Here is a 25,905-nt window from a genome sequence, read left to right as displayed (position 1 = left end):
ATAGCATTTCGAATAAATTTTTAGTAAAATGTTTGTAAAATTTTTTTATTTAAATTTTACTATTATTTCTTTAATAAATTGTATAAATATTCTTATTAATTAAATTTTTTTCTAATAATTGTTTTATTAATGAAGATGTGCTAATTTTATTGATATTTAGCAATGATTGAAATGGATATATGATAAATGATATTATTTCTCAGAAGAAGTTTTAGTTATTTAATTCTATGTAGATATAAAAAATTTCAATGCAACAATTCATGTATGGAGAATATGATAAAAATTTTGAACAAATAGAAAATAATAGTTGAACAGTGTTCGAAAGTGAAAAAATTTAAAATCATTTTCTTGCTTCATAATGCTTGATTTTACTGAGGGGGATTGAGTTCAGAATGTTGGATTTTAACAGCATTTCTGTTAGCCCTTGGTACACCCTGGTACACATCGGAGTAGTGGCCCTATGTGATCACATGGAATGGAGAGACGATTATTTGCAAGCATTATACTTACACTTGTTTTCATAGGCCTCAGCCTTCGCTTGTGTTTGTAGGCTTGTGCCTATACTTGTTTCGTGGCTCTCAGCCATGCTTGATTGATTACTTATTCTCGTGAATTGTGTGTCCATAATTGATTGGTTATTTACCATCGTGGACTGTGTGTCCACACTTGTTATTCATTCTGATAAAGTGCTTCTAGATGTAAATTAAAATTCATTATTTTTATATTAGTTCTCTAAAAATATTCTACCTAATTGTACCATTACCTAAAATTGTTATCTTTGAGTTATACAAATATTGATAAATTTATATTGTTTTATTAGCATTATTTATTTCACAATTGTGTTATTGAAAAAGAATTATTCTTTATTGTTAATTCAAGTATATATCTTTCATTATTTTATAAATTTATTTTAGACTAAATTTATTAGTTCTATCTTCATAATTTTTATTTATAATTTTGATTGAATGCTACTCAATAGAAATTTCTTTTGTCTCATATATTATAGTGGACCTTGTACCTGCTGTGGATCATTAAGGGGCCGTATTACTTTTTGGAAAGAGGAAGCATATTGTAATTATCCTTTTTGGTGAAATTATGTACTATATTTTGTAATCATAATTAGTGTTCCACATACACCATAGTTAGATCCTAATTTATTTTGTTAGTATGTAAATTGCTAGAATGGAGCTAGTCTCCTTACTAGTTTGGTTGAAAGGTTTTGTTGTAGCAAAAATTTCAGGAGGTCCAAATTATAGGGGAGATTCTGTCAAAATTTTTACAAATATTTAAAACTTTATGACTTTATTATTATATATATACTTACGTATATCAATATTTTAGCTTAATTTCTAGCTAATCAAGGCTTGTGAACTATAAGTTCACCTCATATTTCATGTTGATCATACTCGTAGTATCAGAGTGTGATAACAATTTAGGTGTTAGTTATGGCTTTGGTACTTGTGTGTGTGTTTTGGACATCCTTTCGGTTGAGAAAAGTGTGAAAAGTGGTAAAATATGTTTAAATGTTCAACTCCTTTATGTGAAATTTTTTTGGAGTAAAATTGATGCCATGAGCTAGTTTATGAAGAGAGCTTTTCTGTAAACATCTAGATCATCTCAATTGAAAGTTAGACAAAGAGATGGGGGAAATGGGGTTGATAGAAACACATTTGTTACCCACTTTATTTTTCAATTGGGACCTTTTATTAATGATTTATAACCTCAAAGTGCACACATTACATTAGATTTCAAATTTTGCCTAAGTTTCTAGGTTTAGTACACTAAGGGCATTTTGGTCTAAAAAATAAAATTTGAAAAAATGTACAAGAAAAATTAACAAAGTGGCATTTTATATCCAGTTGATTAGTGGTGAAATTATATGTTTAAAATTCATTTTAGTTTGGGAGTAATTAAATAAAAATTCAATACTTTCTGAAGTGTTTTAGTTTGACACCTAGTTTTCAATTTACTTTTGTGCAAAAATTTTTGATATAATTTTGTGCAACCTAAGACTTGATTAATTTAATAAATTCTCCCTTTCTAATTATGAATTTAATTTTGGACATTAATTAGATTTTATTATATCACATGCTATTTAATTAAATTATGTGATTTATGTGACATAAGTGGCATGTGACTTGCCTCAATTGGGCATCATGGGTGATGGTCAAAACTCCTTGAGGTCAATGGTTGATATTTGCACGTGGTTTGATTTATTTTTAAGGATTAAATTAGCTTAAATGATGTGGATGACATATGAAAAATTAGGCACACATGGGAATCATCTATAAACCAATAGGAGGGTGCCACCTGGTAAGTATGACAAGGCTCCCATTTTCTTTTTATTTTATTTTTCTATTTTTAATTGAGTATTCAGCTGAAGGAAACACTAGGAGCACGCCATTTTGAGTCCAAAAGGAGATTCATTCACCTATTCACCTCTTTTCCACATTTTCTCTCTCTTGTTTTTGGTGTTCTTTAATTTTCCTCCTTCTCTTTACAATACAGCCACGTCCAACCAACATTTTTTCCTCTTTTCACCATCAAATCCACTCAATTCTTCCACTATTCTTCTCCTCTCTCAAGGCCAAACCAACCCCAAGCAACTAGAAGGAGATTTGAAGCTCAATCCATCAAGAAGCATGGAGCATGTGTCACGACCTAGTTGTGTTCAGGGAGGAAGCAAAAATGCTCTTGATATTTTCTAGCTAGAGTCTCCATATCCTAGGGGAGAGTTGATGGAAGAGGAGTTTTGAAGTCTTCACTTGGTTAAAAGCTCAACTATTTCTTCATCTTGTTTCAATTCTATTAGAATATTATGACTATGATTGATTGTGGTTCATTTGACTATAGTTACATGGTTGTTTGTAATTTGTAATGTTGAAACAAGATTGTTGAGTTTAATTTCATGACCTATTGCTGCTGGAATTTCATCCACTCTATGAATTTGTATAGTAATATGTGATTTCAATGGGTGAATGTCTTATATTAGCCTAGCATGTAATTGTGTAGTGAATACTTAATGAGTTGCTTGAGTTTTTATAGTTTTTAAACTTAGGTACAGCTTTAGGCCGTGGCATTTGGGAATGAATTTTAGCTAAACACTTGGTTACTTTTAGAGCTAAGCTAGTAAGGTTACCTAGGGGCTTGTAATAGCACTCAGGGAATTGAATTAGTGAAGCTAGGATACTTGAGATAGTTGGCTTAAGTAAATGCATTTTTTACCCAAGGAGAGAGCAGTTGAGTGAGCTACCATGTTTGATTAGAAATGAGGATTCTTTCATTAATAACACCCTAAGATTTCTTACTTAAATTGGGAGGCTACTTCATTCATAGTTAGGGTTAGTTTGCTAGTTTAATTCACTAGATAATTAAGTTAGCAATTAGTTAATCAACTTTAAACTTTAGGTGATTTATTTTACTATATAACTTTAAATTAGACTTAAAATTATTCCTTGAGAGATGACCTAGGGTTGGCCCTATATTACATTAGGATTAACTTTAGTTTAATTTTGAAAGCAAGTGACTAACTTCTATTAGGCACGTTAGAAATCCACCACCCTGCTGCTATCAAATGACAGGAGCATATGTTTTAATCTGTGCAATGCGCCATGGCACATGGCATAATGAGGAGTATGCTGCGGTGCACCCCCTGTTTCTTGTATTGTCTTGTTTTTCAACAAAAATGCAATGCTTTGAATCTTTTTGGTAGCCCATGCTTCCATGTTATATTATCTCTGATTTTAGTTTACAAAATGACATTTTTGTATTCTTTAAGTTTGAAAAAACTTGGGATTCCATTTATATAACATTATTAACTTTGTAATCCAATTAGGTTAGTCCAGTGATTACCACCATGATTTTGGGAGTTAATTCTTCCTCCTTCTCGCTCCCTCTCTCTAACTTTGACACTGACTCAATGAACCAGCAACTCATTTACCGTTTTAGAAGCCATATGTCATATATAAAGTAGATTGTATGTTTTCATCTTAGCTAGTTCCTAAGACTCTATCTATTATTGATATGTTCGGACATGAAGGGAGACACGACATTCTCACTGGAGCATGACAGGAGGGGTCTCGATGGAGATTTTGGTGCCTCTGATAACCTATCTTGCCACCACCTATGGACTTAGAACCAAAAGAAGGCTTTGCTCTAAGGGAATAGCGAAGGTAAAACTTTAATGATCATGATAACTATTTTCTAATTCATCTGAGGGAGTGGTTTTTGATTTATAGAATGTTAGGTTTAATTGTATTTCTACATGCATGAAGTTTTTGCATATGCTGATGATGATCATGAATGTGTGAATGATCATGAATGTTTGCATATAGCTATGTGTTATACAGAGATAGGGAGTGAAACATGGTGAGAGAGACACAAAGAGGAAGGAGCTAGAGAAGCATCAAAACAAGGTAGAGGTTGTAAATGGAAAATTGAAACTGCATGACTGATGGAGAAGACGTCATTTAAGCAAGAATGTTTGCACTTCATGTAGGTAGTGCAAGAGAGGAAGAGAAGGAAGAGGGGGGGGAGGCAAGGAGTGAGACACATTGAGAGAGAGGAAGGGAGAGTAATAGCAAGTGGACCTCACGTATATAAAGTGATGGACGTTAATTCAAAATTAATGGTGAGGCAAAATTGTTCTAAATTTAATTGTTCAAGGTCCAAAATGTACGAAATACAAGTTCAATGTTCAAATTGCCTTTAAGCTTATAGTTTAAGGTCTAAATTTCTATTTAACCGAGAAAAATGCCCCAAGCATTATCAACTTTAATTCTCATTTAAATGTACAATGCAAGTGGTTTTCTCAACTTTTAAAATTGAAAATCAAGTTTCAACAAACTTTCTATTCTAAGAATTATAAACCTATTTGGTATGCGACCTTGACTTTAGAAGGGTTGGGATTGAGATTAAGATTGAGAGCAAGAGTGGGATTAAGGCTTTAAAATTATGTTTGATATGGAGTAATAATAGTAAGAATAATTATTTTTTTTTTTTTTCAATTAAACATCAATTATAAAAAGACTATAATACCCCTTATAATTAATAAAAAAATTGCAACCTAATAGCCTATCTTCTTCCTATCTTCCCCTGATTATGATCGAATAGAAACTTTCCCTCCCCCTCTACCATTGATAGCTGTTCCTCCTCTTGCTCTTGCTCTCATCTGGGTCTCATAGCCTTTAATCTTGTCCTAGTTTGCTCATAGGGTGTTTGAATGGTGTCTCCACCCCTTTCACTATAGGATGCATTTTTGTAAGGACAAAATAAATTGTCATCGCCAAGTGTGTTTCTTTGCTCATTCTCCAAAACAGTTTCCATTTGAGACATGAGGAAGAAGGGCCTACCAATCTTGAAGCTCTGAGATTTGATATGAGAATTGAGATCTAAGATGTGAGAGAGAAAAGCAAGCCTTTCAATTTGAGATTTGAGATGTAAGGCCTTGCAATTAAGGATATGAGATGCGAGGACGATGATTGAAAATGGTTGCAATGGGTGGAAGACAACATTGCCGACAAAGGTGGAAGGCAATGCCAATGATAGAGTTAGAGACAACGCTGACAAGGGAGGGGATGAAGTAAGGGGCAATTTGGTTTGAAGATTTTCAATCCTGAGATTAATTTTTTAATACCATAGAAAAGTAGTATTGGGTAATTCTATCTAAATGAGATTAGGCTTGGCGTTAAATTTTTCATTCCAATCTATCAAACAGAAAAACTTGGCATTACTCAATCTCAGTCCTAATCTCACTCCTTCAATCCTTTATATCAAATGGGACCTATAGGTACATCTACATTATTTATTTCATTTTATTGTCTCGCTGTAAACTTCCTCTTTTAATATTCCCTATACAAATTTCCAAAATTAAAATAGAAACAATATCCACAACACAAAATAATACATGAGGGGAAAAACAATAAAACAGCGGAGCCCAATGCAAGCCTGAATAGGTCAAATCAAATACCATTAATTATCATTTGCAAAAAGTTAACATCATTAATTTTTTCACAAATGCCTTATTAATTATATTGTAGAGAAATATTATATGAGAAAAATATTAAAAAATTAAAGAATTATTACGTTATAATTTTAATTGGAAGGTAATTTTAAAAGATAGTAATAATTTTCTTACATTTAACTACACAAACTACTTTTAATATTCTTCTTAAATGTAGCAAAGTTAGTTAAAAGGTCATTGTAATGTTTATCAAATCGGAGTAATATTTAAACTCGTTTTCTTATCCAAGGACATAGAAATTGACATCAATGACATGATAGGGGAGAAGAACATTACAACAAAAAGATTCTTGTTTAGTGAGAATAGCTAGTGTAGACTAAAAGATTCAAGAGCCTTGCAATTTCTATACCTGCAATCAAATGTAACCTAACTCTCCAGATAAAAAGCTTACATTTAAAATAAAAATAAAAATAAAAATAAAGCAAAATTTTTTTTTTTTTTTCAAAATTTTTTTTTGAAAAAAAAAGTGCGCTGTTGCATGGTGGGCTCCAGCCCACCTACGACGAGCTTGCTTACAAAAACTAACTTGCTATTCTCGACCAGTTAGCCATTACTACGAGAAGGACTTTGTATGCTTTTTTTTGTTTTGTTTTGTTTTGGTAATAGACTTTGTATTTTAATTGTAGAGGGCTTTTTACATCGTCTACGAGTGGGATGTAAAAATAAGGATAATAGAAAATGAACTTTTTACATTGGTTAAAAAACAGACATGGAAAGCACTTTCTATCAAATGAATATGAATGTAGAAAGTCCGAATTTTGTTAAATTTCAATGTATAAATTAGTTGAATTACATATTATATAAGTTATTGGTTATGTATTGGTTTGATAAAAAGTGTATAAGAAATTATATATATGTTTAAGTTTTATCTTTTTATTGCTTATCTTATTTTATATACCTATATATCAAAAGTTTTGTCCCAAAAAGTTTTCCAATTTTTGCCAGCGTTTTGTAGTTAAATAATAGAAAACATGATAAATGCAATAATGTCTTTATCAACTTTAAATCACAAACAAGTATACATGTCTTTCAACATTTTAAAACTGAAAATGAAGTTTCAAGAACTTTCATCCTCTAAGCTTGAAAACAAGTATATATATTTCACATGGATGAAAGATATTTGATTCATAAAAGGAAGATGGAGTGAAAATTCTTAGTTATCTTTATTTCGTTTAATTAGGTACATATTATTTATCTTGCAATGGAATTAATGTATACAATTCCCTCATACAAGGGAAGTACGTCTCCTTAACCGTTTCCAACCAAGATATATATTACCAAATTTCCCTAACTTACAAAACATTTTGACAAAAATTAAAGGGTTAAGAGGCAAATTTGTTCTCAAAGCTTTTCATTAGATGCAACTAGTATTTTTAACTTTTGATTAATATAATATTACCTCAAATTTTAAAAATGGTGCAATAAATAATTTTGTCTTAAAGTAATATTTGACTAATGTTGATTAATAGTTGAAAATTTTGAATAGGTTTAAAGTTTACCCTAGAAGTTTTTCTAATAAAGAGTAATCTTGTTTTGGAAGTTTCTTTTTTTGAAGAGCAATTAGTATCTTAAATTTTTTATTAACTCAATTTTTTGAATTATCAACATTTAAATCAAAAGAAAATTCTAATTAATAATCCATTATTATTGTTGAAAATGATTTATTTCTAGATTTTGAGTTCAGGTTTTACTCAAGGTTGCTTTGACGCATCAACTTTACTTTAAACACTACACATACTTTTTCTTGAATTCAGACTTACCCTTATTTTTTCCATGAGTTGGTCTTGGCTTGTATATACTTAAATACAAACGTGTTCAAACTTGACCGTAGGCAACATAGACTAGCATAAATTTAAACTTAAAGGTATTCAATGTAATTCAACTTAAAATATTTTTTTTTTTTTGAGTTATATAATAAGTTATTGAATTCTTCTTTTGATTTGAAAGTTAATAACTTAAAAATATTATATTAATAAAAATTTTAGGATATACACAAATTACTTCTTTAAATAAACTTTTGAAAAATTTGTTTTTTAATATTCAAAATCACGGTTAACGTTGATCAAATATTATTGTAGGGTGACATTACAATATCTTTTTAAACTTTTAGGATAATATTGTATTAATAAAAAAAATTTAAAATACTAATTACATCTGACGAAAAACTTTCAAAGTAAATCTATCATTCAACCCAAAATTAGACGAGATTCGAATGGAGGTTATATTGAATTGACTCCACATCAAATGTCTTTGGTGGTTGGCCACATTTAGTTTTCCGGTGCCTAACTTTTTTCAAACCGAAACCAAATTAGGTTCCCATCACGCTCTCTCTGATAAGCCAATCTTTTTCCATATACGTGGAAACAATTGAATCGCAAATTGCACTATTTACTCCTATCGAGCTAAGCCAATTTTTTTTTTCCCAAATTGCAAGCTGTGTTTTTCTCAAAGTATTAAATGAACGTGTTAAATTAATCCTCAACTAGATTACATTGTCGGTACCAAATCTTCGTAGGATCACTACTTTACTCATTTTCTGTGCAGAGATAGTCTAACACAGCCTAGACCAACCCGATAGAATCCCATCCGGTCCAAAATTAGCCAGTTAAAAAAAAATACTAATCAGGTTGGATTTGTTATTCGGGTTAGACTGGACAGAGAATTGAATTATCAAACCACTTGGTATGATCCGGCCTAAGAAAAGTACTTTTTTATTATAATTTTTTATAATATATTGGTGAATATTAAGTTTTAAATTGAACGCTGTCGTTAAAGGACTAAAGAGGGAGCGATTTTTCTTTTTCCCCTCAGACCTCGCTCACTTCACTCGTCAGCTTTTTGTCATAACAATAAAATGCATCTTCAGTCAAATATTATGTGATTGATGTCTAATTCTTATAGTGGCAGAAGATGTCTGGTTTAGGAAATGAAGAAAAGCTACAACAGAATTCAATTATTTCCGACATGGAAAAAGTAAAGTTTTTCACCTCCTGTTACTTGTGCCCAATTAAATTCAACGTCTATGTTCTAGTGACGGTCACTGCCGTGTTTCAACTACAGTAATTTTGAAACAAAAATGTTGTGATTAGGTTTTAATGTTTTAAAATAAGTTTTATATAAATATTTTTATTGTTTTAATTAAGTTTATTAGATTGAATTGTAGTACTAGGTCCAATCGACTTAAGTCTGGTCCAATCTGACCTCAAGTTTTTTTAGATCAAATCTAACCCAATCCCATCTATAAAAAGAGCTAAATTTTAAGTTATGCTAAAGTTCTATCCAAGTCTGATGTGCAGCCCCACTCATTAGCTATTTACTTCTTCTATTCCCATTTACTTGTCCTCATAAAAAAAATAATGAAAAAAATACATGAGCATGTAATTTTTTTTTCTTTTTAATTTTGCCCTCTATTCAATGCCCTTCGTCGAATAGAAATATTATTAGAAACAAGTAATAATTATACTTTAAAATTTAGAATAAAACATATATTTAAGGATAAAATAAAAATTCAAACCAGGATGAGTAAATAGAGACAGAGGAAATATGGCTTGTATATTTGCAAAATTTTATGTTTAAATATTTTAACTTGTCTTTGAAAAATCATGACTTATTATTCGTTTAAAATTTCCCAATAACTTCGCATCAATTAAGTGCAGCATTTTAATTAGTAAATAATCACATCATGTCGTTTTGTTCACGCAGGCTCTGGCACCAACAAATTAAAGCTTAAATTTTCTGTATTTGAAGGCTCCCTAGTCTGTCCCAAAGAACATTAGCCAAACCTCAGACTTCTTGAACTCATGCATAAATATTCTTTTACTTTAAACATTCTTGTATTCTTTTCTTGAACTCAAACATAAGCATTCTTTTATGTATTGTCTGAGAAATGGATCCGAATGCTTACAGTAACTTTTTGGCCAGCAAATGTTAAGTCGGACTATTTTTCCCATGCAGAACAAAAAGTTGGTGGGTGGGTGGCCAAAATAATTTTTGCTTGACTTGAACTTTTTTTTTTTTTTGCCGACAGATATTTGACTTGAACTGTGCTAAGCTAAAAAAAGTAGGTGTGACACATCCAACACTTATTAATTCACATATATCCTTATATTTTTCTTAATTTTAAATTATGTCTTTGTAATTTATTTTGTTTGAATTAAGTCCTTATAATTTGATCCATTGTATATGTTAATCCTTAAAAATTTAAATTATTAATGAATAATTAATTTTTTCAAAACAAAAATACTTTTGAAATTTATACAAAATTCCATTTACTATTTTTGGCCAAAAAATTGATTTGATACAATATCTATATTTTTTATAATTATTTATAAAAATTCTATATACACTAAAGTTGTTTAAAAGGTATAATCTACTTATATAAATTTTGAGTTATAAAATGATATAATTAATTTTAAAGTGATACCCCTCCGTCTTTGTTTATAATGCACTTTTCAAAAAAAAAATTATACATATTAATAAAATTTATTAAATATGCTTTATAATTTTTTTTTCTTTATTTGACACTGATCCTACACTTGATATATTTTGCATGCCCCCACAAGTCACAAAGCACCAAGCGTTCAAACTTTTCTGTATCATTTAAAGCTCTCCTGATTCTCTCCCAAAACAACGAAACCTTGGCCTTCTTGCAGTTACTCTCAACCGATTTTTGTTTCATTTTCACAAAAATCTTCTATATTGTGTCTGAGAAATGGCAGAAGCTACTGTTGAGATTGTATCCAAAATCACCATAAAACCATTATCTCCAACACCAAATCACCTCAAACACTTCAAATTTTCTCTGCTCGATGAGATAGCGCCTCCTTCTTCTGTTTACATTCCAATTGTTCTCTTCTACTCTGCTGATAATGATGATGATTTTCCCAAAATGTCACAAAAGTTGAAGACTTCTTTACCAGAAGTTCTCACTCTCTACTATCCATTCTCTGGAAGAATCAAAGGAAACAAAGGAAATCTCTATGTTGATTGCAATGATGAAGGAGTCCTTTACCTTGAAGCAAGACTTCCCTCAAAGCTCTCTGATTTTCTCAAGTGTAATACCAACCAACAACTCAAAGAGATAAAAGGGCTTCTTCCATTAGATCCCTATACACCTAAACAAGACGATGATGAAGAAGATCGCCAAGTAATGGCTGTTCAGGTAAGTGGATTTGGTTGTGGAGGTATAGCTATTGGTGTGTGCATCTCACACAAGCTTTGTGACGGAACAACAGTAGCTTCATTCCTCCAAGCTTGGTCTCAAAAGGCAATGGCAGATCATGCAAGTGAAGTGGCTGATTCTTCTTTGCCTCTTAATATGGAAGCTTCTGTTCTTTTTCCATCCAAAGGCATAGAGATTGACATCAACGACATGATAGGTGAGAAGAGTATTACAACGAAGAGATTCATGTTTAGTGAGGATAGCTTGTGTAGGCTAAAAGAAGAAATTTCAAGAGGATTCAGCTTTAAGCCCACTAGGGTTGAAGCTGTGACAACTTTGATATGGAAATCCGCTATAGAAGCTGCAAGAACCACAGAGACAACTCACCAAAGTAGTTCATTCATGTTACATGCTGTGAACATACGGGGCCGGATGCTATCGCCATTGCCGGAGAATTCTTTAGGTGACGATAACATGCTTAATTATTTACGTCTTTATAAGTGTTTTTAATTACTTTCTTAATTTGAATTGTATTGACATATAGGTAATCTCTTTGTACCTGCCATTTCTCCATTGCTTGAGGTTGACAAAGAAATGAAGGTGGATTTACAAGATTTGGCAGAAGTAGTGAGGAAAACCATAAAAAGGGTTGATGGCGATTATGTGAGTAAGTTTCAAGGAGAAGGTGAAGAACTTATTGAAATGCTTGAATCAATATTACAAGTGTTGTTTCTGGTGACAGAGAAAGGTGTTCCTTGTTATACCTTCAGTAGCTGGGTGAGGCTTGGCTTCTATGAAACAAACTTCGGATGGGGAAAGCCAACATGGGTTTGTACTATTGGAGTGCCCATAAGAAATGTGATCTTTTTGATGCCAACAAGTTCTGGGGATGGATCAGGAATAGAGGCTTGGGTCACCTTGAATGAGGACCATATGCTCCAATTTCAAAATAATCCTCTACTCCTTCAATTTGCTTCTTTCGATCCTTAATCTCTCACTAACATTTAATGAAGAGTAAAAGGAGAAAATTTTAATAAAAAAATTAATGACATGCATTATAAATAGGACTTACAAAAATTGTCCCCTCTCTGCATTATAAATATAGGATAAAATGAGTATTTGTTAATTAATTAAGTTGGTGTAGGGGTGTGGAGTGGTATATGCATTAATTCGGGTATTGTTATATGAGATTCATATTATATGCGAGTTGTTGGTTATGTATTGGATTGATAAAAAGTGATTAAGAAATTATATTTTTTGTCTCCTTTATATATTATTTATCTTATGTATCTATATATATAATATCCAAAAGTTATATCTCTCAGAAGTCCCCGATTTTATGTATTTTTTGTAGCTAAATAAAATGGAAAACATGATTACGGCAAAATGTCTCTATCGACTTTTTTTTTTTTTTTAATATACAATGTCTCGATCAACTCGTTTGAACCCAAAAATGACACTTGGTGGGCTAATAACCATTTTTGGGTCCACACAACTTCAACCATCACAAATTAAACAAGATGTTTTATTGGAAGAAAATGATACTGCATTTTTCCAGTTTTTAAAGATATTTTTCTTTGAAATAAAAGATTGAAAGGATTTTATTTATAAGTTGTTATGGATATTTTTTTTATCCACTACGAAAAAGATTGTCTTTTTATTGCCGTCAAAAGTTTAAAAGTTGTTGTTAAAAGTTTTTAAAGACGACTTTTCGTTGTTAAAAAATCGCCATCAAAAGTCAATAATTTTTGTTACAACCAAAAGTATACTTTCTCAAAAGTTTTTTATCACTAAAAGTTTACATTTAGCAACAATAAGGTATACTTTTGACAGCTACTATATTTATCTCCATAAAAAACTATTAGCTACCAGATTTTTGATGGCAAACCTTTGACGATAAAAAGCCGCCACCAAAAGTTATTTTTTAAAAAAATATAAAAAAAGCCATCTTATGCCACGTCAGCTAATATCTTGTGCTATGTTAGCCTACCATGTGTACACCTCCTCATGTCAGGGCACGTGCCACGTCACCCTGCCACATGTATGCCACATCATGCCACGTTACTTGACAACTTGTGTCACGCGACGCCACGTCACGTTGCCATCATGTGCCACATTACATATTCATTGTGAAATAAGTTTTTTTTTTTGCCAGTTGAACTGAAATGTATCTGCAGTTATTATAGGCAAAATTAAATATATATTATTTATCTACATATACATATATCAAATAATATATTATTAGAAATATATGCAGATATATTTTATTTTATTTACATTTATTAATATGATAAAATAATTTATATAAGTGTACATATATATTATACTTTTTAATAAAATATTATTTTTGTTAGAAAAATGAACTTAAAATGAAATAATTTTTAAATATTAAATAATTTTCTTATACACATTTTCACCAATTTTTAAATTTTATTTTTATTTTTTAATGAAAATAATTAAGTATATAATTTATTTATAAGTTTGTATTATATTAGTTTACGTTAAATATCTTTTACTTTTTTTTCCATCTTTTTCAAAAATTAATAAATAAATGATTAAAATTTTATCTTCTCCCAAGTTAAATGTTTTACCTTCTTTTATTAAAAATAAATTTTATCTATATTTTTTCAATTATCTTAAAAAATATTTTAATAAAAAATTTATTTTAACTATATAAATTTTTTTAATAATTATTTTGAACAATTATTCTTTATTATCTGAGATAGAAAATGGATGGACATGTGATAAAATAAAGTAGATGCTAAATCCAAAAAATTCAAATTAAAAATCTAAGTGAATATTTCATAATCAAAATAGAAAGAATTTTGTCTTGACTCAATCTAAATTAGTTTAGATTTTCATTAAAGTATTTTTAATAGAGTCAATCTCAAGATAATAGAAAATACTTTTCAATAATTTTAAAATTTAAAATAAATAAAATTTAATAACTTTTTACATAATTTCATTCACAATTCAAATATTAACATAAATTAAACAATCAAGTTTAGAATTCTCATCCAATAATAATCCCAATAGATTTAACATTAACAAATTAAACAATTTGAGTAATTTAAAGAGCGAGAACCAAATGAGGAAACACTACCACAGAATACCCCCATATTTGATACTTATTTTTGTTAATACTTGATGATTTTTAATGGTCAAGCAACTGTGTGACATATATTACGACCAACTTTACTTGACAGTTAAAAACTATCAAGTATTCTCTAGCTATTTTATTTGTTGCTTATTTTAAATAACTGTTAAATATGGAGCGTCTTATTTAAATAATCATGTGGTAGTGAAAAGTAGGGCTCAGTAGACAGAGTAAACACCATGTGTATACCAAGTCAAGCATCAAGTGTGTAGTATGTCAAGTAGTCTGCAATGCTATTTTTATCTTACAACATCTATACAACTTTAATTAACATTCAAATGCTATATATATATATGTATATATATATATGTATATATATATATATGTATATATATATGTAAGTAAGTAAGTATTTATGTATAACTTAACCTGATTATAATTTAAAAAAATTTTTTTGAATTAATTCATTAAAATTTATTTAAAAAAATTCATTTATAATTCATATATAACTTAGCTTGATTATGTATATTAGCTTAATAAGATCATTATTAAAAAATAATCCATAAGAAATTTTTTAAAATGTAATTATTAAAATAAGATCATTGTTTTTGAAAGTAATCATTATTAATATTATATATAATTTATTTTTCATTCTATCCATAAATACTTTTAGTGGCAACAAATTTTGCCGCCAAAAAATAATTATATAAATTAATTTTTATAAAAATATTTTGAATTTTTTTAATTTTTAATTATTTTTTATAAAAATACCTAAAAATAATTACATAAATTATTTTTATTTTTTAACTATTTTAATGCAATACTTTTGGCAGTGATAGTTTGTTGCCACTAATAGCCTAATAGTAATTACATAAATTATTTTAAAATTTTTCTTTATTTTTTGTTAAAATACTTTTGACAGGAACAAACTGTTATCACTGAAAGTAATTACATAAATTATTTTTTAATTTTTTTATAAAAATACTTTTGACAGTCACAAAGTATTATCGTTAAAAGTAATTACATAAATTAACTTTAATTTTTAATTATTTTTTATGGAAATATTTTTAGCGATGACAATTGAGTGACGGCAATTAAAAGTCGTTGCTAAAAAGAGGCCTTTTGCAGCAATATTCAAAATTCACCGCTAAAAATTAACTTTTAGCTGTGACTTTTAGCGGCTATACAATATCGTCGTCAAATGTCTACTTTTAACATGACTTCTAATTGTCACCACCAAAAGTCTTTTTTGTCACCACCAAAACTCATATTTTTGTAGTGATAGTAACTAATATATGTGTAAGGGTATTAATAGGTTAAATTCAAGAATTATTATTTTTTTGGGACAAAAAATTCAAGAAGTATTGAGTTGAAATGAAAATATATAATTTCTTTTTTGAAGTTTCTTATGCATTTATACAGATTTAAATCCAAGATTTTGTATTATTTACATTATCATAGCTCTACTAGAATGAATACTAATTGTTATGAATCGAATATTATTAATGCATGTAATTTGTTTTAGTATGTATGTTTTGATATTTTGTTTAAAATGCAAGCACCCATACATATATAATTATATCTTCTTAATTAAGGAGCATTTCATTTAATGACCAAGGATTAACAAGTAAATTTAAAGTCACACCTAGAAAATAAGGCGTGACATGCATGAAATATAAGAACAAAACCCATAATCTCAAAAGCTTTAATTTAAGAAACTCTAATTTTTAAATTATGAAGACATCTGACAAGAAATTGAACCATTTTAAATTTGAATCATAAAAAAAGATTTAATATTTTTATAAAAATTTTAGCAAAAACTTCTTTGAAAATAGGACCTCTTGAAAATTGTATAACTTTTTTTAATATAAAATAGCATCAACGAGGAGTTTTGCTTCTTCCAACAAACCAAGCATGCATAATATACATGTGAATGTCATAACTCTAATTTATATGGAGCACCTAGAATAAAATTTATGAAACATAATTTCAGAATTTAAATTTTTACATCAAACTAAAAGAAGACTGGTTGATAATTTTCTCACTTCAAATCAAAAGACAGTCCCTTCAATAAAAAATGACTATATATAATATAAAACTAAAAGTAGGTAAGCAATCTTTTTCAAATTATGGGTAAATGAGAAAATTCCCTCCTTAACTTTAGCTACAACAATATTACAGACCTTAAACTCATTTATTATGCAAATTATTTCTTAAATTTTTAAAAATGGTGCAATTTGTTTTCTATTATTAAAAAAAGTTAATTTTAACTATTAATTAACTAGAAAATAACAGAAAAGGACCTCAAAAAATTTTAGTCCTTTTTCATAATTTTTAGTCCTTATTTATAATTTTTTGGGTCTTTTATTATAATTTTTTGGTCAATTTTTATAATTTTGAGATCTTTTTATATTATTTAAGTTAACTTTTATTAACATTAGAGGTTAGTTTACATCTTTTTCAAAAGTTAAGAGAATAACTCGCACAATAAATAAGTTTAAAATTTATGGTGTTATTGGATAAAAAATTCAAAGGTAAGTTGCTCATTTACTCTCAAATTATTGCAAGTTGTAATTTATTCAAATTAAATCTATGCGTTAAATTAATGCTCAACTAGATTATGAGTTCAAAAATTTCACAAGATCACACTACTTTACTCATCATAGTTAAATTAATGTCATTTTTTCTCTTCTACTATTCACTGAGGGGACATTAATCAATATCCTAAACTCTAATTTAATACAATGGTTAAAAACATGCTTCATCCAGACTATAATATAAGGTATCTTTTAAAAATCTTACCTAGTCCAAAATATAAAATTATTGGATAAATTTTATATTTATTTTTTCAACTGTATCCCTACATTATTTATTACTCTTTCTAAAAAAACCATGCATTAAAATTTTAATTATTATTATCAAGGTTCTTATATAAAGTATTTAATGAGAGTGTAAATGAAAAGATATCAATAGTTTTAAAAATTTAATATTTCAACAATATTATTTATAAATTTACTAATTATAATTTATATTATGGTCCGAATAAAGTAACAGTTTTGCTCATGTCAATAAAAAAGTAGAAACGTCCATTTTGTTGTAAAATATAGTTAATGTGAAGAGTAGAGAAGGACAAGACAATATAAGAAATCAAGAGAAAATAATGGAGTAGAATTCTTATTTATTAGTATCCTCATGCTTTAGACATGATCTCTCTTTATAGGTCTCCAACTATTTAAGTCCTACCCTAATGTTACAAAGATATAATGATGCATATAAATTGTGCATTATGTAACATTTGAAGGTTATAAGCTATTAAGATTAAGAAATTTTTTCCATGTCATTCATGAGGATATTAAGGATAAAAGAATCTTAAGGGCTATAAGTTATGGACATCCATAATATAATATTTATAATACTCCCCCTTGGATGTCCATAACAAACATTGTACCTCATTAAAACTTTACTAGAAAAAACTCAATGGGATAAAAACCTAGTAAAGGAAAAAGAATACACAATATTTTAAATATTCACTAATGTTGCCTCATTAAAAACCTTTTTTAAAAAAATCTAGTGGGACAAAACTTTAAAAAGAGAAAAAGAGTACAACATAATATTCACTCCCCGTAGTCTCCCCTTGGTAAAAATATCACTTCATTTCCCTGATGACATCACCACTTTATGTTTATGAGTCTGCACATTTCAATTCTATACACTAACTTCTCAAATGTCAAAGTTGATAGTGTCTTATTAAACAAATCTGCAAGATTATCACATGAGCAAATTTGCTGAACATCTATATTACTGCTCTTCTAAAGGTCATGAGTGAAAAGAAAATTTAGAGAAATATGTTTTATTTTATCTCCTTTGATAATCCTCCTTTCAATTGAGCTATGCACGCCGTGCTATCCTTGAATAATATTGTTGGAATCTTTTTTTCTAATAATAAACCACACATCTTTTAGATATGATGGATCACTGACCGTAGCCAAACACATTCTCTACTTGTTTTATGAATTACAATTATTTCTGCATGATTTGATGAGGTAGCAGCTAAAGTTTGTTTTGTTGAACACCAAGATATTGATGTACCCTCACAAGTAAACAAATATCCAATTTTTGATCTACCTTTATGTGGGTTGATCAGAAACCTGCATTTGCATAACCAATAAATTGTTATCCAAATTCATTAGAATAAAATAATTTCATATCAATTATCCTTGGAGATATCAAAATAGGTGTTTAACTCCATTCCAATGCCTTTTTATTGGGAAGAACTAAATCTTGTTAATAATTTACAGCAAATGCAATATCAAATCTTATTGAATAAGCAAGATACATCAATGCACCTATAGCATTTGGATATGATACTTCAGGACCAAGAAGTTCTTCATCTTTTTCTTAAGGGCGAAAAAGATCTTTTTTTCTTATCAAAATATCTTACAACCATTGAAATAGTTAATGGATGTGCTTTGTCCATGTAAAATCACTTCAATATTTTTTCAATGTAAGTTGATTGATGAAGAAAATTTTCATTTGCTAAGTGCTCAATTTGTAAATCGAGACAAAATTTTGTTCTTGCTAGATCTTTCATTTCAAATTATTTCTTTAAACAATCAATTGCCTTTTGGAGCTTTTCAGGAGTTTCAATTGTATTTAAATCATCCATATAGACAACAATTATAACAAACTTTGACCCATTTCTCTTTATAAAAACACATGGAGAGATTGGATCATTTTTATAACCTTCATTCAATAAATATTCACTGAGATGATTATACCACATCCTTCCAGATTGTTTCAATCCATACAAAGATTTATGCAAATGAATTGCATAATTTTCTCAAAAATCTTTACATGCTTCTAGTCATTTGAATCCTTCAAGGATTTTCATGTAAATTTCTATATCTAAAGAGCTATATAGATAGGCTGTAACAATATCTACTAGGCACATATTAAGTTTTTTGTCTACTGCCAAACTAATTAGATATTTTAACATGATTGCATCCACCACAAGAGAATATGTCTCTTCATAATCAATACCAAGTTTTTATGAAAATCTTTACGCTATTAATGGTGCTTTATATCTAACGACTTCATTTTTCTCATTTCGTTTTCGCACAAATACCCATCTATATCCAACTAGCTTTACATCATTAGGTATTCAGACTATAGGTCCAAAAACTTCATGTTTTGAAAGTGAATTTAATTTTGCTTGAATTACATCTTTTCATTTTGGCCAATCATTTCTATGTTTACATTCTTCAACTGATTTTGATTCTAGATCCTTATTTTAATTCATTATTTTCACAGCAACATTATATGAGAATATGTCATCGACGACAGCTCCCTCTTTTTTCTATGGTGACATAACTTATCGAGATCTCTTCATTATCTTCAGGTACTTGGACCTCTTCTAATATTTTGATTAGTTATGTCTCTGTACTCTTTTAGAGTACCAGCCTCCTCTATGATGCCATCTTTATTTTGTATTCCTTTCTTCTTCCTAGAAATTTTATCTTTAGAACCAATTGGTCTACCACATTTTAGACGTGGCTTAGATTCATTTACACTTTCTAATTGTTCTACTGGAACATCAATTCTAATAGGAACATTTTTAGCTGGAATATGAGATTTGATAATTCTTTTAAGGTTAGTAAATGCATCTGGCAATTAATTTACAATATTTTACAGATGAATTATTCTTTTAATTTCAAGTTTACATTACTTTGTATGAGGATCTAGATGAGATAATGATAATTCATTCCAGGTAATTTCTTTCTCCAGCTATTTATTCTCCCCCTAATGTTGGGAAAATTGTTTTATCAAAACAGCAATCATCAAAATGTGCAGTGAATAAATCTCCAGCTAGTGGTTCTAGATACTTAATTATAGAAGGAGATTCAAAACTAACATATATTCCCAACCTTCTTTAAGGTCCCATTTTTGTGTGTTGTGGTGGAGCAATAGGAACAAACACTGTAGATCCAAAAATTTTAAGATGGGAAATATTTGGCTCCTAACCAAAAGCCAATTGTAATGGGAAACATTTATGATAACTTGTTGGCCTGATGCACAGAACTGCTACTGCATGTAAAATCGCATGTCCCCATGCGAAAATAGAAAGTTTTGTCTTCATAAGCATTAGTCTAGCCATTAATTGGAGGCATTTAATGAATGATTCTGCTAAACCATTTTGAGTGTGGACATGAGCAACAGATTTTTCAACTGTCATTCTAGTTGATATGCAGTATTCATCAAAAATTTGCAATGAAAATTCACTTGCATTATCAAGACGAATTGTCTTAATTGCATAATCTAGAAACTATGTTCTTAATCAAATTATATGGGCAAGTAATCTAGCAAATGCTAAATTACGTGTTCATAACAAACACACATGTGACCATCTTGTAGATGCATATATTAAAATCATAAAATATTTGAATGATCCATATGGTGGATGGATAGATCCACATATATCCCTTTGGATAAATTCAAGAAAAGTAGGAGATTCAATTCTCACTTTCACAATTGAAGGTCTTTTAATTAATTTTCTTTGAGAACAAGTAGCAGATGAAAAATTCTTAAATTGAAGAATCTTTTAGTTCTTCAATGGATGTCTATGTGAATTTTCAATAATTCTTCACATCATCGTTGAACCAGGATGGCTTAACTGGTCATGCCAAATGATAAATGCATCTTGACTAGTAAACTTCTTGTTGACTATTGCATTTATTTCAACTATATTAATAGCTGTGTTGTATAAACCAGAAGATAACGTGAATAATTTCTCTAGGACATATTTTTTTCTAGATCTAAAATCTGTAATATGTAGATATTCAATATCTTTCTCATCTATAGTCTCAATATGATACCTATTTCAGCAGATATCTTTAAAGCTTAATAAATTTTTTTGAGACTTAAATGAATATAATGCGTCATCTATAATAATTTTTATTCCTTTGGGTAATATTATAATTACTCTTCTAGAGCCATCGATTAATTTAGTATTACCCGCTATGGTATTAACGCTTCCATCTCTTATTGTTAAACAAGTAAAATATTTTTTATTTTTAAGTATAGTGTGCATTGTAGCACTATCCACGAGACATATATCTTCATTCTTGTGTCCAGTGAAAGAAAAGGAAATATCCATATTCTTCAACAAAAGAAAGAGAATGTATTAAAATAAATACTTAATAAAATGAAATTTATTCATAGCAATAAAGCTTTTATTACAAAAAAAAAAACAAGAAAGCTAAATGAAACATAGCCTAAATTACAAGAAAACAAGAAACATAAATGAAACATAATCTAAATTATTCTCATTTATTTTTCAACCAAACTTGTCTAATCCTGATTTTCAAAGAAATCAGCCACCTCTAAGTATGCCATAGCATCAAGGCCATTAATATCATCCAACTCATTGATATCATCATTTTTGTATGCAAAATGTGCCTCAACATCATCATTTTGAAAAGTAAAATTTGATTCCACATTACTTGAATTTCTTTTGATGGAGACTTGATAAAGCTTTGCTAGATGCTCAAGCGTACAATAGGTACGTGACCAATGCCCCTTCATAACACACCGATAACACTAATTTTCAATAGCTTTTGAAGGACCGCTCTTATCTCTTTTTTTCCTTCATTATTTTTCTTCTTTTGGTAGGCATTAGGATTATAACTAGTATAACCACCACCATTATAATGGTAATTAGTATGTCCCCTACCACGACCACTTTCGCGACTGCGGCCGTGGCTACGACCACAGTAATTACTATGTATAGTCACACTCGCTTCAAGGAATGGAGTTGATTCAGTGGGACGGATTTCATAATTTTTCATCAGTAGCTCATTATTTTGTTCAACTACAAGAAGACAAAAAATTAATTCAGAATACTTTTTAAAACCCTTTTCACGATATTGTTGTTACAAGAGTACATTTGAAGCGTGAAAAGTTAAAAATATCTTCTCTAATAAGTCCTTATCATTGATTTTCTCACCGCATAATTTCAATTGAGAACTTATTTTAAAAATTGCCGAATTATATTCACTTATAATTTTAAAATCTTGAAATCTCAAATGCATCCATTCATATTGGGCTTTAGGTAAAATTATCATTTTTTAGTGGTCATATCTTTCTTTTAGGTTAATCCACAATTCTAGTGGATCTTTTATTGTAAGGTACTCAGCTTTTAACCCTTCATGAAGATGATGACCAAGGAATATCATTGCCTTGGCTTTATCTTAACTACTTGCTTGATTTTTAGGTAAAATTGCATTTCCTAAACCTTTAGCGTCTAGGTAAATTTCAGTATCTAAAACCCATGATAGATAATTCTTTCTCATAATATTAAGAGTCGTAAATTCAAGTTTGGTAAGATTTGTCATGATTCAAACTAAAATAATAATAACAATAACAATTAGAATTATACAAAATTAATAAATAAAGCATAATAAATAAATATTGTAGTAAAAAAAAATATTTCACACACACATGCTAAAATATAATTTATAATAAAACACAATAGAAAGATGCACAATATAAAGAAACACAAATATAAATAATCAAACTTACAAAACAAACAAAGCACAATAAAGATAAAGAAATGCAGTAAAGTAAATAAATTGATGGATAAAATAAATAATTTATATGATAAAACAAATTATATTAACAACATAAATTGATCAATACGCACACATAAACAAATACAAAATGTATAATATGTATATATAGTATTAATGTAATGGAAGACCAAAATAATAATAAAAATAATAAATAAATAATAAAGAAATGAATAATAATAATAATTACAACAACAATAATAATCATGATGATGACATCAAATACATAAATGTAAAGAAAGAAAAATAAGTATATCAATCTTCATAAAAATATATAACATCAAATAATAAAAATAAAGTAATGGATGTCAAATGAGACTTGATTAAATTAAATCACTAATCACATGATTATTTTCAAATGAATAAAATGAAGAAATTTAAAATTGCTTCATAACTAAGAAAATGAAATGATAGGAAAATAAAATGATAAAATATGAGAACAACATAACCATGAATGTTAATAAAGCATAATATAAAATATAGTTATATATATAATATAAGAACACATTAATCTAACTAAAAACTCATACCTTATTTTCAAAGCCAATTCGTGTTGATAATGTGTTGTAAAATATAGTTAATATGAAGAGTAGAGAAGGACAAGACAATACAAAAAATGAAAAGAAAATAATAGAGGAGAATTCTTATTCATTAGTATCCTCATACTTTGAATATGACCTCTATTTATAGGTCCCAACCATTCAAGTCCTACTTTAATATTACAAAGATATAATGAAGTATATAATGGTGCATTATGTAACCTTTGAAGGTTATAAGCTATTACGACTAAGAAATTCTTTTTATGTCATTTATGAGGACATTAAGAATAAAGGAATTTTAAGGGCTGAGTTATGGACATTCATAATATAATATTTATAATATATTTAATTTTGTGTGGAATCCACACTAAATGATCCAAGTTTCATCTGATATGCTTTTTTTTTTTTTTTGCTCATGTGACAAGATTTTATGCTATGCTTCGCTCATCAGAAACAGAAGGGACAAGAAAAAATATGAGGAGAGGAAATAAAAAAAAAAAAAAAAGTGAAGTGAAGGGATGTTTTACGGTCTTTATACTTGGCTAAGTAAAAGAAAATGAGAAGTGAAAAAATTATTAATTTTATAAAGACAACAATAACTTTATTATTTGTAAAAAAAATTATATACAATAAAATTTAAAATTTTAACATATTATTTATATAATTTTTATTAATATTATTAAATAAAAATATAATTATAAATTATTTTATCAGATACTAGCAAAAAAAATTATTTTGTTCAATTTTAAATTTTACTTCTTAAATTATTAAATATACAATAATCTAAATTTTAAAGTGGAGAGAAAATTAAGATAAAAAAGAGGGAAGCAAGCAGGAAATGAAAAGATTCATATGTAAATTTAAAAATTGAATTTTCTCCTCAAAATATTTACTGAAGAGAAAAGTTAGAGGTAAAAATAATATATAAATCTCACATGTTATTTTTCTCCAAATTTCTCCCTCCTCTCAATTTTTCTTTCCTTAAGCAACTAAAAGAAAATGCCATTTTCTTCTCTCTCTGTTTTTTTTTTCAGTTATTTTTCTCTCATGCCAAGCACCATATTAAGGTCACTTGAAAAAGACAAATTCAACCTTCTAACTTTTTTCTTGGTTTTTTTTTTTTAAGGGGAACAATATCATTATCATTAAGAAAGGAAGAAAGTGAGTGCACAAGATACAAAAGAGTAGAAAAAGAAAACAGAAAGATTAAATGAACACAACAGTGCCCAGTGAAAAAGAAAAAATTTAAAACCATTTCTCAATTTGTGCCTATCATCCTTGCGCAGAAGCGATGCTAATCTTTTCTGTATCTTTAATTTTATCGGATGTCCCAAAGGGTCTCTTTAACTTTTTCTTGGTGAAAAGCCTTCTAACTTTTTCATGCTTTCCGCCTCACTTCATCACCATCCATTACATCATCATCATAATCTCACCTCATCATCTTAAATTCCTTGCCAGCGACCCTACTCTTCTTCCTGATCCATTGCCCTCCGTTGTCCTTCCTCTTCCTTCCATGGCAACACTCTAGCCGTGGTTCGATGGCGATGGAAGCTAAGGAGGCTCTGAAACCTCCATTCACAGCACAAATGTTTCTTCTCCTTCATAACCCATACTTGAAAAAAAAAAAAAACTCCTTTTTCTTTTCCTAATTCCAGAAATCAATCTTTGACAGTGAAGCAAATATGGGATTTGGATTAAAAAATAATTCATATAAAGAATGAAGAAGCCTTCATGACATGACACGTACGGAGAAGGCAGATAAATCAATCTCCGATGGTGAAGGCAGATACGTACAGAGAAGGCATGTTGGATGGTGATCGCAACCATGATACGTGAAGACTGAAGAATGACGAAGCCTTCATGACATGACACGTTGCCAAGAAAAAGTCAAGCAACAGCGCACCACTTAACCAAATCTAGCATGCACCACTTAACGGTCAACATTATTCAACTTAACATGAGGGACATAATTGCTACGTTTTTAATTTAATGATTAAGGTTGACATTAGCCAAAACTGGAATTTAAAATTTCAGATATTTCTAAACAAATAGTTGGAAGATAAAAATACCCTTTAACTCTAAATTATATTACTTATATATGCATTATATTTGAGAAATTGTATGTTTTTTAGCCTAATCACACTACAAAAAACAGTTGATTAGCGATGGAAAATTTCATCGCTAATCAGTAAAAATTGCGTTAATAAGTGATGAAAATTTTTTGTCATTAAATAAGGATAAAGTTATTTTGACTCTGTGATGGAATACATTTCGTTGCTATTCTGTCACTAATTTTTTAATGAATTTATTTTGTCACTAATTCTATCATAAATTTATTAGGTGAATCAAAATGTCATTGCCACGTAACCCGATGGATTAATGCCACCTCACCACCACCTAGTTACTTATTGAACCAATGCCACCTCATTGCCATGTCACTATCACGCCTTAGTCACCCAATA

At 28.9% G+C, this 25,905-nt stretch overlaps 1 protein-coding gene and 1 non-coding gene across 2 annotated transcripts; one reads left to right on the top strand and one right to left on the bottom strand.

The window, feature by feature from the left end:
• The first annotated feature begins 10,613 nt into the window (after positions 1-10,613).
• Positions 10,614-12,434, top strand: LOC129291843 (stemmadenine O-acetyltransferase-like). Its single transcript, XM_054929393.1, has 2 exons — positions 10,614-11,646; positions 11,728-12,434. The coding sequence occupies exons 1-2, from the start codon at positions 10,734-10,736 to the stop codon at positions 12,171-12,173; spliced, it is 1,359 nt and encodes a 452-aa protein (XP_054785368.1). The 5' UTR covers positions 10,614-10,733; the 3' UTR covers positions 12,174-12,434.
• A 12,249-nt stretch (positions 12,435-24,683) lies between these two features.
• LOC129291896 (U6 spliceosomal RNA) lies at positions 24,684-24,783 on the bottom strand. Its single transcript, XR_008588793.1, has one exon. It is a non-coding gene; the product is annotated as a U6 spliceosomal RNA (small nuclear RNA).
• Positions 24,784-25,905: the final 1,122 nt, after the last annotated feature.

This window comes from Prosopis cineraria, unplaced genomic scaffold (assembly GCF_029017545.1).
Source record: "Prosopis cineraria cultivar Desert tree isolate PC_DT_omini unplaced genomic scaffold, ASM2901754v1 PC13, whole genome shotgun sequence".
In the NCBI taxonomy this organism is placed as follows: Eukaryota; Viridiplantae; Streptophyta; class Magnoliopsida; order Fabales; family Fabaceae; genus Prosopis; species Prosopis cineraria.
The sequence above is the reverse complement of the archived record's forward strand: the minus strand, read 5'-3'. Positions and strand labels throughout refer to the sequence as shown.